The 18,939-nt window shown below is 35.2% G+C and overlaps 1 protein-coding gene across 1 annotated transcript in view; it reads right to left on the reverse strand.

Moving 5' to 3' along the window:
* COL21A1 (collagen type XXI alpha 1 chain) overlaps nucleotides 1–18,939 on the reverse strand; it is a 380,703-nt gene that overhangs the window by 140,574 nt on the left and 221,190 nt on the right. The window contains exons 6-7 of the mRNA XM_073905127.1: nucleotides 7,779–7,904; nucleotides 3,745–4,296 (exon numbers count right to left, since the gene is read on the reverse strand). Of these exons, the coding sequence (XP_073761228.1) occupies nucleotides 3,745–4,296; nucleotides 7,779–7,866 (640 nt within the window). The 5' untranslated portion in view covers nucleotides 7,867–7,904. The remainder of the gene's footprint in view (nucleotides 1–3,744; nucleotides 4,297–7,778; nucleotides 7,905–18,939) is intronic.

The following is an 18,939-nucleotide window of genomic DNA, read 5'->3' on the forward strand; positions in this document are numbered from 1 at the left end:
ATTATTTTGTTTAGTGTAACACCCTCTACTTCCGTCCATGTCATTGCAAATGGCAAGATTTCGTTGTTGTTGTTTTTTTTTAATGGCTGCATAGAAACAAACTGAGGGTTCTAGAGGGGAGGGGATTGGGTGGATGGGTTAGTCTGGTGATGGGTATTAAAGAGGGCATGTATTGAATGGAGCACTGGGTGTTATACGCAAACAATGAATCATGGAACACTACCTCAAAAACTAATGATGTAATGTATGGTGATTAACATAATAAAATAAAATTTTAAAAAAATCAAAACTGAAATAACTTTAGCTAGATTAAGAAAAAGAGAGAGAAGATTCAAATAAATAAAACTAGGAATGAAAGAGGAGACATTACAACTAATACCACAGAAATACAAATGATCATAAGAGACTGTAATAATTATACATCAACAATTTTGATAACCTAGAAGAAATGGATATATTTCTAAACCATACAACCTACAAAGATTGAGTCATGAAGAAATAGAAAACCTAAACAGACCTATAACTCATAAGGATATTGAATCAGTAATCAAAAACCTCCCAACAAAGAAAAGCCCAGGACCAGGTGTCTTCACTGGTGAATTGAATTAATGTCAGTCCTTCTCAAACTCTTACAAAAAACTGAAGAGGAGGGAGTACTTCCAAACTCTTTTTATAAGGCTAGCATTGCCCTGATAAAAAGGCCAGAAAATGACACTACAGGAAAAGAAAACTAAAGGTCCATATTCCTGATAATGCTGTTGAATTCATTTTGTTAGTAATTTGTGGAGGAGTTTTGCATCTATACTCATCAGGAATATGGACAGTTTCTGTCATGCAACATGAAGGAGTTCTAGATATCTACAGTGCAACAATGTGCTTGTAGTTAACTATACTGTACTATACACTTAAAATATTTAAGAAGTTAGATCTCATGTGTTTTTTACAATAAAAAAAATAGGATGAAAAAGAAAAAAATCAAACTCTCAGACAGATAAAGAAAGAAATCACTGTCCATTACAAAAACATCTTCCTGAATTAAGAAACGTACTACAAAATATACCTTTAAGGAAGTGGTAGGTCGATGAAGTTGAAATAATCCATGTAGGACCAAAGAAGTAAATAATATTTTGTTCATTGTGGACCAATCACAACAAGAGTACAAAAGTTAACAATATTAGGAAACGGTAATCCTATATGATAAGCACTTCAAGGTAGTATGTAACCATTTGTCAAAAAAAGAAAAAGATGAACTTTGTCCAACAATGCACAAATTGCAAGATTTGAGGCTTCTGCAATACAACAATGTATTAATCATAATCTAAGAGTTATTAAAAAGTCAAGTGCAAAAAAGCCTTTATATTCCCCTAACTACAATTTCAAAAACTACATTTTAAAAGATGGCTATTGTACAGCATGTTTGTGAACTGAATAGACACAGGCATTACTTACATTCTTTCTTTGAGTGTGAATGAAGAAATATTTGGCAAGATTTCAAATTTAATTTTTTTTACAGACTGGACATTTTTGCTAAAAGAATTTTTTACCCCTTTTAAGCACAGCTACTCTTTCACGTGTAATTAGAATTTTTTAAATAGAATGCATTTACCAAAATACGTATCTACAGAAAGTCTCTGAAGCAAGTACTGCCCAGACATACTTAATCAAATTTATATTTTAGGATATAAAAGAATGGTAAGTAAAATATCACCAGGAAAAGTGTTTTAATAATGAAATATATCTAGCTTCAAAACCAAACAATTCTAATTCTAATCTTACAATGTATTTAAAAATCTATGTATGTCAATTATCTTTCAATAAAATTGGGAAACAAATATAAATTCTTCTGCTCAAGATGAGAAGAGTCAACACAAGTCTTACTGTTAGAAACATAGGAATAACTGTGATGATCATTTGTACTTGCTATATAGTACCTTTTTAAAAGTTTTGATTAAAGAAAATGCTTAACTTCTATCCCTTCTTAAATAATCTAAAAATAAATTTAAATGTTTCTCTGTATTATAGCCCCCCAAAAATATGAAGAAAATATAGAAATAAATTTGTTTCCTAGACCACAATCACTTAAAAATGTTTGTTTTTTAAGATTTTATTTATTTATTTGAGACAGAGAGAGAGCACACACAGAAACAGAGTGAGAGAAAGAAGCAGACCCCCCACTGAGCAGAAAGCCTGCGGGTCTGATCCCAGGACCCTGAGATCATGACCTCAGGCAAAGGTAGATGCTTAATCAACTGAGCCACCCAGGCACCGCAGAAATGTTTCTATCAAATGTGAACCAACCTGTTTTTGGAGCTTTTTTAAGTAAACTAGAAAAAAAAAGCCTTTCCATTTTACATGAATATTATTTTTTTATTTTTTTATTTTTTATCTTATTTTTTAAATGTTTGTAATACAACAAATTGATCTCCCCCAAAATAATATGAACATAAGCATGTCTATATCCTTATACAATTAATATTTGCCAAAAATTGGAGCTTTTCCATACCATGGACTTATCATAAACACAGTTAGATTTCATGGAATGATATAAAAATTGACTAATAAGTACTATATTTTCAAATGTCCTCTCACTGATGGTAGAAATTTAAGTCTCTCTCAAGTGCAATTTTTAACATTTTTCCAGAGCTTTAACAATGATAGTAATTTGACCTTTGTGTTTGAAAAAACTGAGAGATTCCCATTCAGACTCTGTACAAGAATATTCATGGTTATTTATAGTAGAAAAACTTATAAATGAACTAAACACATCGACTGATAAATGGATAAAAAAGATGTGGTGTATATATACAATGGAATATTATTCAGTCATCAAAAAGAATGAACTCTTGCCATTTGCAATGACATGGATGGAGCTAGAGTGTATTATGCTAGGTGAAATAAGTCAGAAAAGAACAAATACTATATGATTTCACTCATACATGGAATTTAAAAAATAAAACAGATGAATATAGGGGGGAAAAGAGGCAAACCATAAAATAGACTCAACTATAGAGATCAAATTGAGGGTTGATGGAGGGAAGATGGGTGGGGGGTGGACTAAATGAGTGATGAATATTAAGGAGGGCACTTGTGATGAGCACTAGCTGTTAAGTGATGAATCACTAAATTCTACTCTATACTATATGTTAACTAACTAGAATTTAGATTAAAATTTTTTCAAAAAGAAATGAACTAAACACACACAAAAAAGAAACTGTTAAATGAATTATCTTAAGATACTAAGATTGCTATCATGTTAACAGAGGATGAAAATTATACATAAAAATAATAGAATATACAACAGTATGAAAATAGAGTATGAAATTATATATACAATGTTATCCTTATTTAGGCACATGAATAAGCTCTCAGACACACTGAAATAAAAAAAGACTGCAATGAAAAAGACAAAAAAACTCACTAACAAGAGTAATATTGATCATGTGTGGTTTATATATATTCTTATTTTTTATGTGTCTTTATTTTCTTCCATCTCCACAATAGACATGCTGTAATTGAAAAGAAAAAGCAACAAAAAAACAAAGTATGACATTTTCCAACTGTAGATTTTCTTAATTGTTTCTAAAAACAAAATTTATCCAGAATAAATGAAACACAAAAATACACATTCACCTCAATTCTAACATAATTTGACACTAAATATAACTACACTGGTATAAAAAGCAGGTTATACCAAAGTGTTAGAAAATGCAATTATTAATGGTTTCCAAATTCTATTAGGCTTACCTTCACAAAGTTTCTGCTTCATCACCTCCCTTATTTTGGATATTGCAATATAGTCTTCCACATAAAACACATAAGTAGATGAAGGCTTATTGGCAATTGCTCTAAGTTCTGCATCTTCTGTTTCTGAACCAACACCAATAGCAAATAATGTTATTTTACTGTCTCTTGCTGCTTCTGCTGCATCTTTAACTTCATCTTGGGATTTACCATCTGTAAGTACTACTGCTATCTTAGTCAGAAACCGTGAGGACTTGGCAAAAAGGTAATCAAGTGCAAACTGGATGGCCTTTCCAGTTCTTGTGTTTCCGCCCAGGTAATGTATGGATTCCACTGCTGCCATCAAATTCTCTCCTGAATCATGACTTCCAAGAGGAATCTCCAATACAGGGTAGTCACTATACTGGACCACACCAACCTGAATAAACTTCGGTCCTATGTCAAAGTTTTTTGTGATATTGACAAGCCACTTTTTCACTATTTCGAAGTTTTCTGGGCCAACACTGTAAGAGCCATCTAAGATGAAAACTAAATCTGTCGGAGCAGTACGACAACCTAAGTGAAAAAGAAAACCATCAGAACACATTTGTTGTATAATATGCAAAACATGGGAGGTTTTACTGTACAATCTTTAAGTAAGCAGATGCGGGGGCTCCTTTCACAACATACATGTGTATCATATCACCATGAGGCACACTTTAAATATAATACAATCTTACATGTCCATTATACCTCAATAAAGCTAAAACTTTAAAAAGAAAAAGTAATCAGTTCATAAGAGCTTTGTGAAGATTAAATAAGATATACTGCCTAACTCATGAAAATTCTTCCTAAATGAGAGCTATTATTTTTGTTGACATTTTAAAATTCCGTTGTCTTAATTTAAGGATTAATGATTCAGCTTTAAAAGTAGGGAATAAAAAATGCATGCTGTATTTGACATGATATCTAGATAGCTCTTTGTAGGGGCAGGTACTACCATAAAGCAACAATTAATTCCTTTTCCCCACTGAATAAATGAAAATACAAAAATAAATAAATAAATGATTTTCAGCTATATGCTAATAGCATTCTTTTAAGTTATCCATAAAATATGTTTAGTTTAATGCTAATCTGAAGTATTTACTAAAATATACATAAACCAATGAATGGGAGAGAGAAATTTAAAAACAAAAAATCTTTCTGCCAACTTCAGGATTCAACTAGCCAATAAAGACCCATATTCTTTGATGCAGTTGATAAAAGTTTAATGAACCAAGATCACCAACGTAGTCTACTCTTGCACTACATGCAAGATCAGCGTTTAAAGATCTGATCTCTCATCTTCAGCCAATTAGACACTCATGCTAAGTGAATCTGTGTTAATGGGTATAAGGCTATTTCTTTCTCCATAGAGATAAAGATTCTGGTTTCAAGATACCAGAAAACACATGGGATCAGCACACCTGAGAGTTCTACTGGAGAACAAAAAACTATCTTTGGTATAAGTTACACCTACACAAGTTCTAAGCATTTGTCAAAAGAAAAAAAATCTTAACTCTCTTTTCTGCAGTACACAGCATGCCTCCAACCCTGTTTTATTCTTTCCGTATATGTATATTGAATAGCTACTCTGTGTTTGATATCACGTTGGATATTGCAATATAGTCTTCCACATAAAACACGTAAGTAGATGAAGGCTTACTGGCAATTGCTCTAATGTATATTGTATACTGAATAGCTACTCTGTGCTTGATATCATGTTGGGTACCAGCTTCAAAGATGCCTAAGATATCTCAAACAGATACCACAGTTATTAAGACAGACAACTGGCTGGTTAGGGAAAGTACAAAATATTATGAGAACATTTAGGAAGGGTAGCAAACTAACTGTGCAAAGTCAGAGTAGATCCTGTGGGAAAGCTGACAGGGAACCTGAGATCTAAAAGGAGAGCTTTAGCCAGGTGAAGAGGAGGACCTTTTAATCAGAGGGAATAGTAAGTACAAAGGTCCAGAGGTAAGAATTGAACACAGCCCAACAGACAAAGTGGTTTGTTTGAGTAATTCCAACAGTTTGAAATGGCCAACAGAGTACACTGAAAGGAATAGCTACACTTCCTTTCTCTTTCTCTCAATTCTGCACTTAAAGCAGCAAAAATACCATTTATGGCCTATCCGATAAAGATCACATGTCCCTCGAGAAGGTAAGTTGGAGGAGGGTGAGATGAGTCAAGGTAATATAACAAATTTTAAGTTTTGTGTTTCTACTCATATTAATGGTCTTAGTAGTGATCAGATGCCCAATATAATGATTTATTTTCTGCAGACATTACAAATAAGATATCATAATTGCAAAGAACAGTCCTGGAGAATAAAAAACGTTCAGCGATGATTAATACTTGTATTCCTGCATTTCCTTAGAAGTAAAATCAATCAATCAATCTTTCTCTTTCTCTCTCCTTTCCTGTCCATTCCTTTCCTAATATTTGTCTGTTTCCATACCTGGGATGATGACAAGGCTCACATGAAGATGCCTCAATTTTAAAGTTAACTCACCCATCACAGTAACCAGCAAAATTAAACACTATTGTCAGGTGAACATATAATCCAGAAGTTACCAAAAATTTTAACTGCCAAAACATGGATTTATCTCAAAAATGTAACCATGATTATGATGTCACTCTTAAGGTGGCGGTGAAGTCCAAAAAAGCATGAGGAACACTATTCCAACCTCCTTTGGCATGGTGAACACTGCCAGAGTTCAGGCCAGGGACAGGAGAAATGGAATTCTTCCCCAAAGACAAATTTTCTAACCCTAGGGAATGCAGGTCTTCTGGTTTTATTGGAAGCTGGACTGGGATTAGAGACATATGCTTTTGTTGGGCTTTTGTGGGAGAGACAAAAGGACAGGCAAGTTATGTTTGCAGAGTTCTTCAGGGTTGTCCTTCCTCACTACTACGAGACTTACTGTCGAGACCTACTAGTGTTTGTGTGCCACTTGATTCAGTGTTTATAAACTTAGAGGGTTATTCTTGGCCCTTCATATCCCTTTCTAGAGCCATGGACCATATATTTCATAACTGCAAGGTTAGCCAAGAGCATGGGTACAAAAGCAAGTACTGCCATTTATAAAAACTAGACAAAATACCACTCCAAAAGACCTCCTCTTAGAGAGATAAATCACCAATGTCATAGAAAAAAATGGACTGAAGATCAAAAGCATAGTTCAAATACTAGTTACAGCTTTAACCAGCTGTATGATATTAGGTAAGTCCCTTAAATTTTGTGAATCTCTTTCCCTACTCAAAAAACAGAGAAAAGAATATCTACCTTGTATAGTACTTGAGTGGATTAAACTACAAAAGTGTTATACAAACATTAAATTTATTATTAATAAATTTTAAGCTAAATCAAGTTGTCAAACCATATGATTTAAGTGCTAGAGAAACCATAATTAATTTACAGTATGGTGTTTATGCATTTTAAAATATTATAAGCCAACTTTTTTAAAAGAAGCATGATATCTATAAATAATGGCCTGGGTAGCAGAAGTGCAATATAGCTCTCCTTCTCAAATCAAGCTCTCCTATATGCAATCAAAATAATAGTCACCATCTACTGAGATGTCATTGTGCTAAGCCATTAATATGTGTTATCCTGTTTATATGGATTATCTCATTATCTCTAAGCGATAACCTCATAGGATGGTCCTAATAACCCAATGAGGTAAGCACTTCATTTCCATAACATTAAGCTCTAAATGGCTGAGCGTAAACTCAATAGCAGACCATTTGTTCCAAAGCCTGGTGGTTAAAAGAGAATAAACAATTACCAGGGAATTTTCTCAATATTACCTCTGATAGAATATTACCTCAATATTACCTCTCAATATTACCTCAATATCCTCTCAGTTAATATGTAACATAGCAATTCATTTCATTTTAGGGAATTACAGCATCAAAGACAGAAAGAATAAGGTCCTTAAAAGAATTGCTTGAGCTCCCCTAATTTGATTTCCACAATCAATTTGTTGGTAACAAAAACATTGATAGTTCTTACTTGATCTTATTTCCCCATCTTCAGCTAATACAGAATTCTGAAGAAGCAGGACCAAAAATATCCAAAGAAATGAAATATGGTGAGCCATGCTTCTGTTTTCGTTCTAATATTTTGGTTTTAGGATTCCTAAAAAGAAAAAAGAGAAAAAAGGAAAGTTAAACACATTAGAAAAATAAAGACAAATGCCTAACCATTATAAGTTTAAATTTTTCATTGTAATACTCAGTTGGAGTTTTTACTAGCCTTAGAATAATTTATATGTCTAAAATAGCCATATTTTAATAAAATAAAGGACAAGAACCATATGACCCTCTCAACTGAAGCAGAAAAAGCATTTGACAAAATACAGCATCCTTTCTTGATTAAAACTCTTCACAGTGTAGGAATAGAGGGAACATACCACAATATCATAAAAGCCATATACAAAAAGCCCACAGCAAATATAATTCTCAATGGGGAAACACTGAGAGCTTTTCCCCTAAGGTCAGGAACATGACAGGGATGTCCACTCTCACCACTGCTGTTCAGCATAGTACTAGAAGTCCTAGCCTCAGCAATCAGACAACAAAAATAAATAAAAGGCATCCAAACTGGCAAAGAAGAAGTTAAACTCTCACTCTTCACAGATGACATACTTCATGTAGAAAACCCAAAAGAGACTCTCCCCAAAAATTGCTAGATCTCATAAGGAATTCAGTGATGTGGCAGGATATAAAACCAATGCACAGAAATCAGTGGCATTTCTATATATTAACAATGAGACAGAAGAAAGAGAAATTAGGGAATCAATCCCATTTTCAGTTGCACCAAAAACGATAAGATACCTAGGAATAAACCTAACCAAAGAGGTAAAGGATCTGTACTCTAGAACACTCATGAAAGAAATTGAGGAAGACACAAAGAAATAGAAAAACATTCCATGCCATGGATCAGAAGAATAAATATTGCTAAAATGTCTATCCTACCCAGAGCAATCTACACATTCAATGCAATCCCTATCAAAATACAATCGATATTTTTCACAAAACCAGGACAAATAACCCTAAGATTTGTATGGAACCAGAAAAGACACCAAGAAGCCAAAGGAAAGTTGAAAAAGAAAAGCAAAGCTGGGGCCATCACAATTCTGGACTTCACGCTGTATTACAAAGCTGTAATCATCAAGACAGTATGGTACTGGCACAAAAAGACACACAGATCAATGGAATATACAATGTATATATACAATGGAATATTATGCAGCCATCAAAAGGAATGAGATCTTGCCATTTGTAACGACGTGGATGGAACTGGAGGGTGTTATGCTGAGTGAAATAAGTCAATCAGAGAAAGACATGTATCATATGACCCCACTGATATGAGGAATTCTTAATCTCAGGAAACAAACTGAGGGTTGCTGGAGTGTTGGGAGATGGGAGGGATGGGGTGGCTGGGTGATAGACACTGGGGAGGGTATGTGCTATGGTGAGTGCTGTGAATTGTGCAAGATTGTTGAATCACAGATCTGTACTTCTGAAACAAACAATGCAATATATGTTAAGAAAAAAGAAAAAGGAGAAGATAGCAGGAGGGGAAGAATGAAGGGGAGTAAGTCAGAGGGGGAGAGGAGACAAACCATGAGAGACAATGGACTCTGAAAAACAACCTGAGGGTTCTAGAGGGGAGGGGGGTGAGGGGATGGGTTAGCCTGGTGATGGGTATTAAGAAGGGCACATTCTGCATGGAGCACTGGGTGTTATGCACAAACAATGAATCATGGAACAATCAAAAACTAATGATGTAATATATGGTGATTAACATAACAATAAAAAATGGGAAAAAAATAAAGGGATGGCTAGATGGAGAATTATGTATTAAAAAATGCAGTAAGATGTTAATTATAGAAGCTAAGTGGTGGGTAGAAGACTGTTTACTGTATAATTTTTTCAACTTTTCCTTATGTTTGGAATGTTGGAAAATGGTCAATATAGAGAATCTCAATGAAAAAAAGAAAAGAAATAGAAATCCATTCTCAGATTTTCTAACTCCCTACCCCACTATCTAATCTGCATGAAAGCTAAATACGTTGTCCTGTTATATAGTACTATATCCCAGTGCCAGTCCTGTGTTTGGCCCATGACAGTGGTCAATAAAATATTTCTTGAATTAATTAAAAAAAGATAAAAAGCTTTTGTGCAGCAAAGGAAACAGTCAACAAAATTAAAGGGCAACCTATGGAATGGAAGAAGATATGACACATCCAATAAAGGGCTAGTATCTAAGATCTATATAGAACTTACCAAACTCAACACCCAAAAAACAAATAACCCAGTCAAGAAATGGGCAGAAGACATGAAGAGACGTTTCTCTGAAGAAGACATACAAATGACCAACAGACATATGAACAAATGATCCACATCACTTGGCATCAGGGAAAAATAAATCAAAACCACAATGAGAATGAGATACCACCTCACACTAGTCAGATTGGCTAACATTAATAAGACAAGAAACAACAAATGTTGGCAAGGATGTAGAGAAAGGGGAACCCTCTTACACTGTTGGTAGGAATGCAAGCTAATACAGCCACTCCGAAAAACAATAGGGAGGTTCCTCAAGACATTAAAATAGAGCACCCTATGACTCAGCAATTGCACTACTAGGTACCTCCCCCAAAGATACAAATGCAGTGATCCAAAGGGGCAACCGCACCCCAATGTTATAGCAGCAATGTCCACAACAGTCAAACTATGAAAACAGCCCAGATGTCCATCAACAGAGGAATAAAGATGTGATGTGATGTGTATATATATATAGATGCACACACAAAGGAATACTACTCAGCCATCAGAAAGGATGAAATTTTATCATTTGCATTGCCATGGATGGAATTGTAAGGTATTATGCTGAGCAAAATAAGTCAATCAGAGAAAAACAATTATCACATGGCTTCACTCATGTGTGGAATTTAAGAAACAAAACAGACGATCATAGGGGAAGGAAGAGAAAAACAAAATCAGAGAAGGAGAGAAACCCTAAGAGACTCTTAACTATAGGAAATAAACTGAGGGTTGCTAGTCGGTGGGCGATGGGGTAACTGGATGATGGGCATTAAAGTGGGCACAGGATGTAATGAGCACTGGGTGTTATATGCAACTGAGGAATTACTGAACTTTACATCTGAAACTAATGATATACCATATGTTAATTAACTGAATTTAAATAAGTGAAAAATAAAAATAAAATAGCCATATTTCAAATATATTAATGCAAGAGGACAATGACTAGGAGCTGAAGAAAAACATGTCTTTTAATTCATAATTATCTTGGAAAAGTATAAACTTTTCTAAAACTTTGGGCTTTGCTCAAAATATTTACTAGAATTCCTGCTTTGAGCATGGCCTGTAGCGCTTTACCACATTCTTTTCATTATCTTAATGGTAGCAAACATTTTTCGCTAAAAAATGGGTTTGCATTTCAGAAACACTTAAAGGGTATTTGGTTAAAATATTTATGTAATAAAGCCAAGGGATAACACTTAATTTTTTTAATGGGGTGTAATTATAAGCACTAAGATCTATTTTATTTGATTCATAAACACTCAGTTATGTGATTTTAATATGTCTTCTAAGTTAGTCCAAGGACTTTACCTCTGGTTAGAATGTAGAAATTTGCTAGAGACTATCACTCCCACTAATGAGAACATGCCAGATAAACTATAAAACTGTAGTCTTTTAAAAGTAGAAAAGACAGAATTTAAAGAAACCTAAAGGAGCAAAGTTCCAAAAATTACTAATCCTTTATAAGATAGAAGCGATTCTGGGCTGATTTCATCCCTAGCAGAAAAGGAATCCTCCTCAGGAGGAGTAGGAATCTGCACAGCATGGGAGAAACCAACCAAAGCCTGTGTGATAGACTAGAGTCCTGCAGGGTCCCAGCCACAGAGTGAGTATGTCCCCACCCAGTAATTCTTCCCCATGAGCCTTAACAGAGTACATGGAACAGACAAGTAATACAGAGAAAATTGAGAGCACTATAGCACTATAGAACAGCAAGAGAGATATTCTACCTTCCTCCCCCTGTTCAGGTAACCCACGAAATCGCTCAAATACAAATCTTTGGCTTGCTGAAGCCTGAGGAAGAAGCAACAGAACTCAGAAAAGTCCCTCCAAGGCACTCTAGTCCTTCACCACAGTGGAGAGAGGTATCTCAAAAAGCAGAAAGCCAAACGAAGGACAAGAGAGAAAAATAAAATTTGGAAATACAAAAAGGTGGAAACCATACTGACAAGCTGAAAGAAATCTCCCAGGGGTCTCCCAAGATACAAGAAGAAGAAAGAAAAATCTGATGTCTGATCAGGATTACAATGTTCAGTATAAGCAGATCCAGAGATGGTCTAAATATAAGAAATATCAAACAGGGCCTGTAAAATGGTTATCATAAATATGTTAAAGGATCTAATGAATAAGATGGACAATGGCCAAAAATATGAGAAATTTCAGGAGAGACGGAAACCTTAAAAAAAGATACAAGCTGAAATGCTTGCCATAAAATATATATAAAAAAATAATTCATACAAGGGGCTTACCTTCATACATCAGAGGAAAAAATTAGTAAACTTAAAGATGTCAATAGAAATTACCCAAAATGAGACCCAAAAGGGGGTTGGGAGAGAATGATAAAAGGAAAAGAGCATCTGAAATCTACAGAACAATATCAAGTGGTCTTGATTTAGCATACAACCCATTAGCTTCAGATGGAAAGGAGAAAGTGAATATTTGAAATATTTGAAAATACAATAGCCAAAGATTTTCTAAATTGAAAAAAGCTACCAACAATCAGATCAAAAAAGTTCAACAAACCCCAAGCAAGATAAAAACTGAATCATACCTAGGTACATCATACTCAATCAGAATCAAAATAAAAGAGAAAATTCTTAAAACCAGCCAGGGAAAAAAGACATTGCATACAGAGGGAAAACAGTTCAAATATTAGATGGAAATTTCATAGTAATAGAAAGGGTAGATCAGATGGTTTCCCAGGGGAATTCTACCAAACATTTAAAGAAGAATTAATACCTATTCTCTTGAAACTGTTCCAAAAAATAGAAATGGAAGGAAAACTTCCAAACTCATTTTATGAGGCCAGCATTACCTTGATCCCAAAACCAGACAAAGACCCCATCAAAAAGGAGAATTACAGACCAGTATCCTTGATGAACATGGACACAAAAATTCTCACCAAAATCCTAGCCAATAGGATCCAACAGTACATTAAAAGGATTATTCAGCATGACCAAGTGGGATTTATCCCTGGGCTGCAAGTTCGGTTCAACATCCGCAAATCAATCAATGTGATACAACACATTAACAAAGAAAGAACAAGAATCATACCATCCTCTCAACAGATGCAGAAAAAGCATTTGGAAAGTACAGCATCCTTTCTTGATCAAAACTCTTCAGAGTATAGGAATAGAGGGTACATACCTCAGTATCATAAAAGCCATCTATGAAAAACCCACAGCGAATATCATTCTCAATGGGGAAAAGCTGAGAGCTTTTCCCCTAAGGTCAGGAACACGGCAGGGATGTCCACTATCACCACTGCCATTCAACATAGTATTAGAAGTCCTAGCCTCAGCAATCAGACAACAAAAAGAAATCAAAGGCATCCAAATTGGCAAAGAGGAAGTCAAACTCTCACTCTTTGCAGATGATATGATACTGTATGTGGAAAACCCAAAAGACTCCACCCCAGAACTGCTAGAACTCATACAGGAATTCAGTAAAGTGGCAGGATATAAAATCAATGCACAGAAATCAGTGGCATTCCTATATACCAACAACAAGACAGAAGAGCGACAAATCAAGGAGTCGATCCCATTTAAAATTGCACCCAAACCATAAGATATCTAGGAATAAATTTAACCAAAGAGGCAAAGGATCTGTACTCAGAAAACTATAGAATACTCATGAAAGAAATTGAAGAAGACACAAAGAAATGGAAAAACGTTCCATGCTCATGGATTGGAAGAACAAACATTGTGAAGATGTCAATGCTACCTAGAACAATCTACACATGCAATGCAATCCCCATCAAAATACCATCCACTTTTTTCAAAGAAATGGGACAAATAATCCTAAAATTTGTATGGAACCAGAAGAGACCCCGAATAGCCAGAGGAATGTTGAAAAAGAAAAGCAAAGCTGGCGGCATCACAATTCCGGACTTCCAGCTCTATTACAAAGCTGTCATCATCAAGACAGTATGGTACTGGCACAAAAACAGACCCATAGATCAATGGAACTGAATAGAGAGCCCAGAAATGGACCCACAACTCTATGGTCAACTCATCATTGACAAAGCAGGAAAGAATGTCCAATGGAAAAAAGACAGTCTCTTCCACAAATGGTGTTGGGAAAATTGGACAGCCACATGCAGAAGAATGAAACTGGACCATTTCCTTACACCACACACAAAAATAGACTCCAAATGGTTGAAAGACCTAAACGTGAGACAGGAGTCCATCAAAATCCTAAAGGAGAACACAGGCAGCAACCTCTTCGACCTCAGCCGCAGCAACTTCTTCGTAGAAACATCACCAAAGGCAAGGGAAGCAAGGGCAAAAATGAACTATTGGGATTTCATCAAGATAAAAAGCTTTTGCACAGCAAAAGAAACAGTCAACAAAACCAAAAGATAACCGACAGAATGGGAGAAAATATTTGCAAATGACATATCAGATAAAGGGCTAGTATCCAAAATCTATAAAGAACTTATCAAACTCAACACCCAAAGAACAAATAATCCAATCAAGAAATGGGCAGAAGACATGAACAGACATTTTTCCAAAGAAGACATCCAAATGGCCAACAGACACATGAAAAAGTGCTCAACATCGCTCGGCATCAGGGAAATCCAAATCAAAACCTCAATGAGATACCACCTCACACCAGTCAGAATGGCTCAAATTAACAAGTCAGGAAACGACAGATGTTGGCGGGGATACAGAGAAAGGGGAACGCTCCTACACTGTTGGTGGGAATGCAAGCTGGTGCAACCACTCTGGAAAACAGTATGGAGGTTCCTCAAACAGTTGAAAATAGAGCTACCCTATGATCCAGCAGTTGCACTACTGGGTATTTACCCCAAAGATACAAATGTAGGGATCTGAAGGGGTACGTGCACCCCAATGTTTATAGCAGCAATGTCCACAATAGCCAAACTGGGAAAGAGCCAAGATGTCCATCGACAGATGAATGGATAAAGAAGAGGTGGTATATATACACAATGGAATATTATGCAGCCATCAAAAGGAATGAGATCTTGCCCTTTGCAACGACGTGGATGGAACTGGAAGGTGTTATGCTGAGTGAAATAAGTCAATCAGAGAAAGACATGTATCATATGACCTCGCTGATATGAGGAATTCTTAATCTCAGGAAACAAACTGAGGGTGCTGGAGTGGTAGGGGGTGGGAGGGATGGGGTGGCTAGGTGATAGACACTGGGGAGGGTATGTGCTATGGTGAGCGCTGTGAATTGTGCAAGACTGTTGAATCACAGATCTGTACTTTTGAAACAAATAATGCAATATATGTTAAAAAAAAAGAAGAAGAAGAAGAGAGGAGGAGGGGAAGAATGAAGGGGAGTAAGTCGGAGGGGGAGACGAACCATGAGACAATGGACTCTGAAAAACAAACTGAGGGTTCTAGAGGGGAGGGGGTGGGGGGATGGGTTAGCCTGGTGATGGGTATTAAAGAGGGCACATTCTGCGTGGAGCACTGGGTGTTATATGCAAACAATGAATCATGGAACACTACATCAAAAACTAATGATGTAATGTATGGTGATTAACATAATAATTTAAAAAATGAAAAAAAAAGAAAGGGTAGATCAGAAAGATAAAAATTCTAAATGTGTAGACATCTAATAATAAAGCTTCAGAATACATGGAGCACAAAAAATGGGAACTAAAAAAATTTCAAATCAAAATGTTACATTTTAACACCCTCAGTCAGAGGAGCATGCAACTCTTAATCTTGGGGTTGTGAGTTCAAGTTCCCCATGGGGTGTAGAGATGACTTAAATAAAAACTTTAAAAAGTATTTTTCAAGGGGTGCCTGGGTGGTTCAGTCATTAAGCGTCTATCTTCGGCTCAGGTCATGATCCCAGAGTCCTGGGATCGAGCCCCTCATGGGGCTCCCCACTCCGCGGGCAAGCCTGCTTCTCCCTCTCCCACTCCCCCTACTTGTGTTCCCTCTCTCACTGTGTCTCTCTGTCAAATAAATAAATAAAATCTTTAAAAAAATATATTTTTCAAAGAATGTAGGGACCATAAAACAAAGCCAAAAGTAAAAGAAAGAAACAACTGATGAAATAGAAAACTGAAAAAAAAGTAAATTCTTTGAACAAAAGAACATTCTTAGAAATCCTAGCAAGAATAACCAAAAAATAAAACAGAAAACATAAATTACATGAGTCAGTACTGAAATAGGGGATGCCACTACAGACCCTACAGACATAAAAAAGAGTAGACAGATGAAATAAACAAAATTCCAGAACATACTACCTATAGAAACTGGTCTAAATTGAAATTCTCTATTAGAGAAATCAAATGTTTAAACAAAAATTTTCCCATTAAAAAAACAAAACAAAAACAAAAACACCCCTCCAGATCCAAATAGTTTCACCAGTAATTTCTACCAATCATTTAAGGAAAAAAAAAATACTAACCAAAATATTTCATGAAATAAAATTAAATAAAAACAGAGGTGAAATGAACTTTCCCCAACTTTTTGTATCAGGCCAATGTAACCCTAATAGAAAACTAGACAAAGATATTATAAATTAAGAAAACTACAGTCCATTATCCCATGAAAAAGGATGTAAAAATGCATAAAATATTAGCAAATCAAATCTAACAATATATAAAAAAGATCATTACCAAGTAAAGTTTATCCCAGAGATGCAAGGTTGGTTTAACATTCAAAACTCAATTGATGTGATTTACTATAAGAAGAGACTCAAAAAGAAAAATCAATGAAGATCTCAATTTATACAGCAAAGGCATTTAACAAAATTTATCACCCATTCATGGTAAAATTCTCAGCAAACTATAAATAGAAAGGAACTTCTTCAACTTGATGAATGCCATGTATGAAAAATCAACAGCTAACATTATAACTAAATGGTGAAAGCTGAACAATTTCTCCCCCATATTGGTAAGAAGTTAGACATATTCTCACATCACTTCTATTCAAAAATACAGAGTCCTAGCCACTGTCATATTCAAACTGAAAAATAAAAGATATAAAGCCTATAAAGGGAAAAAAAAACTATAACTATTTATAGACAACATAATTTTCTACGTAGAAAACTTTTTGAAATCTACCAAAACATTAGTAAAACTAGTAAGTCATTTTAGCAAGGTCACAAGACACATGGGTAATAGGGGTTTTGTTTTTTTTTAAGCATATCTATATACTAGCAACAAAACTGGGCAGGGGGAGAGAATGTACTATTACATTTAATAGTATCAAAAGCATCATAAACCTAATGAAAAATGTGAAAGACCTCTATACTAAAACATGTAATACATTGTTGAAAGAAATTAAAGAAAGCACTTAAAGATCAACATTCATAAATTAAAAGACCCAGTAGGCGCACCTGGGTAGCTCCGTCAGTTAAGCAACCAACTTTTGATTTTGGCTCAAGTCATGATCTCAAGGGTCATGAGATCAAGTCCCAAGTCGGGCTCTGCATTCAGCAGAGTCTGCTTGGGATTCTCTCTCTTCCTCACCCTCTGCCCTTCCCCAGCTCATGCTCTCTAAATAAATAAATCAATAATCTTTAAAAAAAAGACTCTGTATTGGTTACATGTCCATCCTTGTTAAATTGATCCATAAATTCAACACAATCCCAATCAAAATCCCAGCATAGTTTTAAAAGAAAGTGACAAACTTATTCTAAAATTATATAAAATGCAAATAATTTTGAATCAGAAAAACAACCTTAAATGAAAAACAATCTTCAATAAAGAACAATCTTGATTAAGAAGAACTAAATTGGAGCATTTATACTACCTGATTTTGACTTACTATAAAGCTCCAGTAATAAAGAATGTTATTGGTATAGGGATAAACACAGAATGAAACCCAAGAGAGTTCAGAAATAGACCCACACTTACATGGTCAATTGAATTTCAATAAAAGTGTCAAGGTAATTGAATAGGAAAGAATTTCCAATAAATGGTGCTGGATCAACTGGATAAACACAATAAAATGATCCTTGACCCCATCTCATTCCACATACAAAAATTAGATAAAGCATAGATCTAAATGTAAAAGCTAAAACTGTTATGCTTCTAAAAGAAAATTTAAGAGAATATTTTCATGACCTTGGGAGTAGGCAAATTTTCTTAGGACACAAAAACCACTAGCAATTTTAAACATGGATACATTAGATTTCACCAAAATTAAACATTTCAGTTCCTCAAAAAACACCATTAAGAATACAAACCAATAGGGACGCCTGAATGGCTCAGCTGGTTAAGTGGCTGCCTTTGGCTCAGGTCATGACCCTAAGGCCCTGGCTTCTCCCTCTGTCTGCTGCCTGCTTCTCCTTCTGCCTGCCACTCCCCCCTTCTTGAGCTCACTCTCTCTCTCTCTCTACCTCTGATAAAAAAAGAGAGAGAGACTCCAAGCCAATATTCCCCAAAAAAATACTTATAAAAAATGACCCACACCCAGAATATATACATTTTTTAAACTCTTACAGTATTACTCAGCCATAAAAAATAAAATAAAATCTTCCATTTGTGATGACATGGATGGACCTAGATGGTTATTATGCTAAGTGAAATAAGTCAGTCGAAGAAAGACAAATACCATATATTCCATTTATATGTGGAAGCTAAAAAACAAAACAGAAACAGACTGATAGATACAGGAAATAAATTGCTGGTAACCACATGAGGGTGGGGTTGAGGGGCAGGTGAAATAGGAGAAGGGGATTAAGAGGTGCAAACTTCCAGTTACAAAAATAAGTCACAGGATGTAACAGCATAGGGAATATCGATCAATAACACAGTAATTACTGTGCATGGTGACAGACGGTAACAACACTTATCATGGGGATCATTTTGTAATGTACAAAAATATTGAATCACTGTGATACATACC

The sequence above is a fragment of the Callorhinus ursinus genome, unplaced genomic scaffold, assembly GCF_003265705.2.
Source record: "Callorhinus ursinus isolate GAN/ISIS: 27379988/994484 unplaced genomic scaffold, GSC_fseal_2.0 scaffold22, whole genome shotgun sequence".
In the NCBI taxonomy this organism is placed as follows: Eukaryota; Metazoa; Chordata; class Mammalia; order Carnivora; family Otariidae; genus Callorhinus; species Callorhinus ursinus.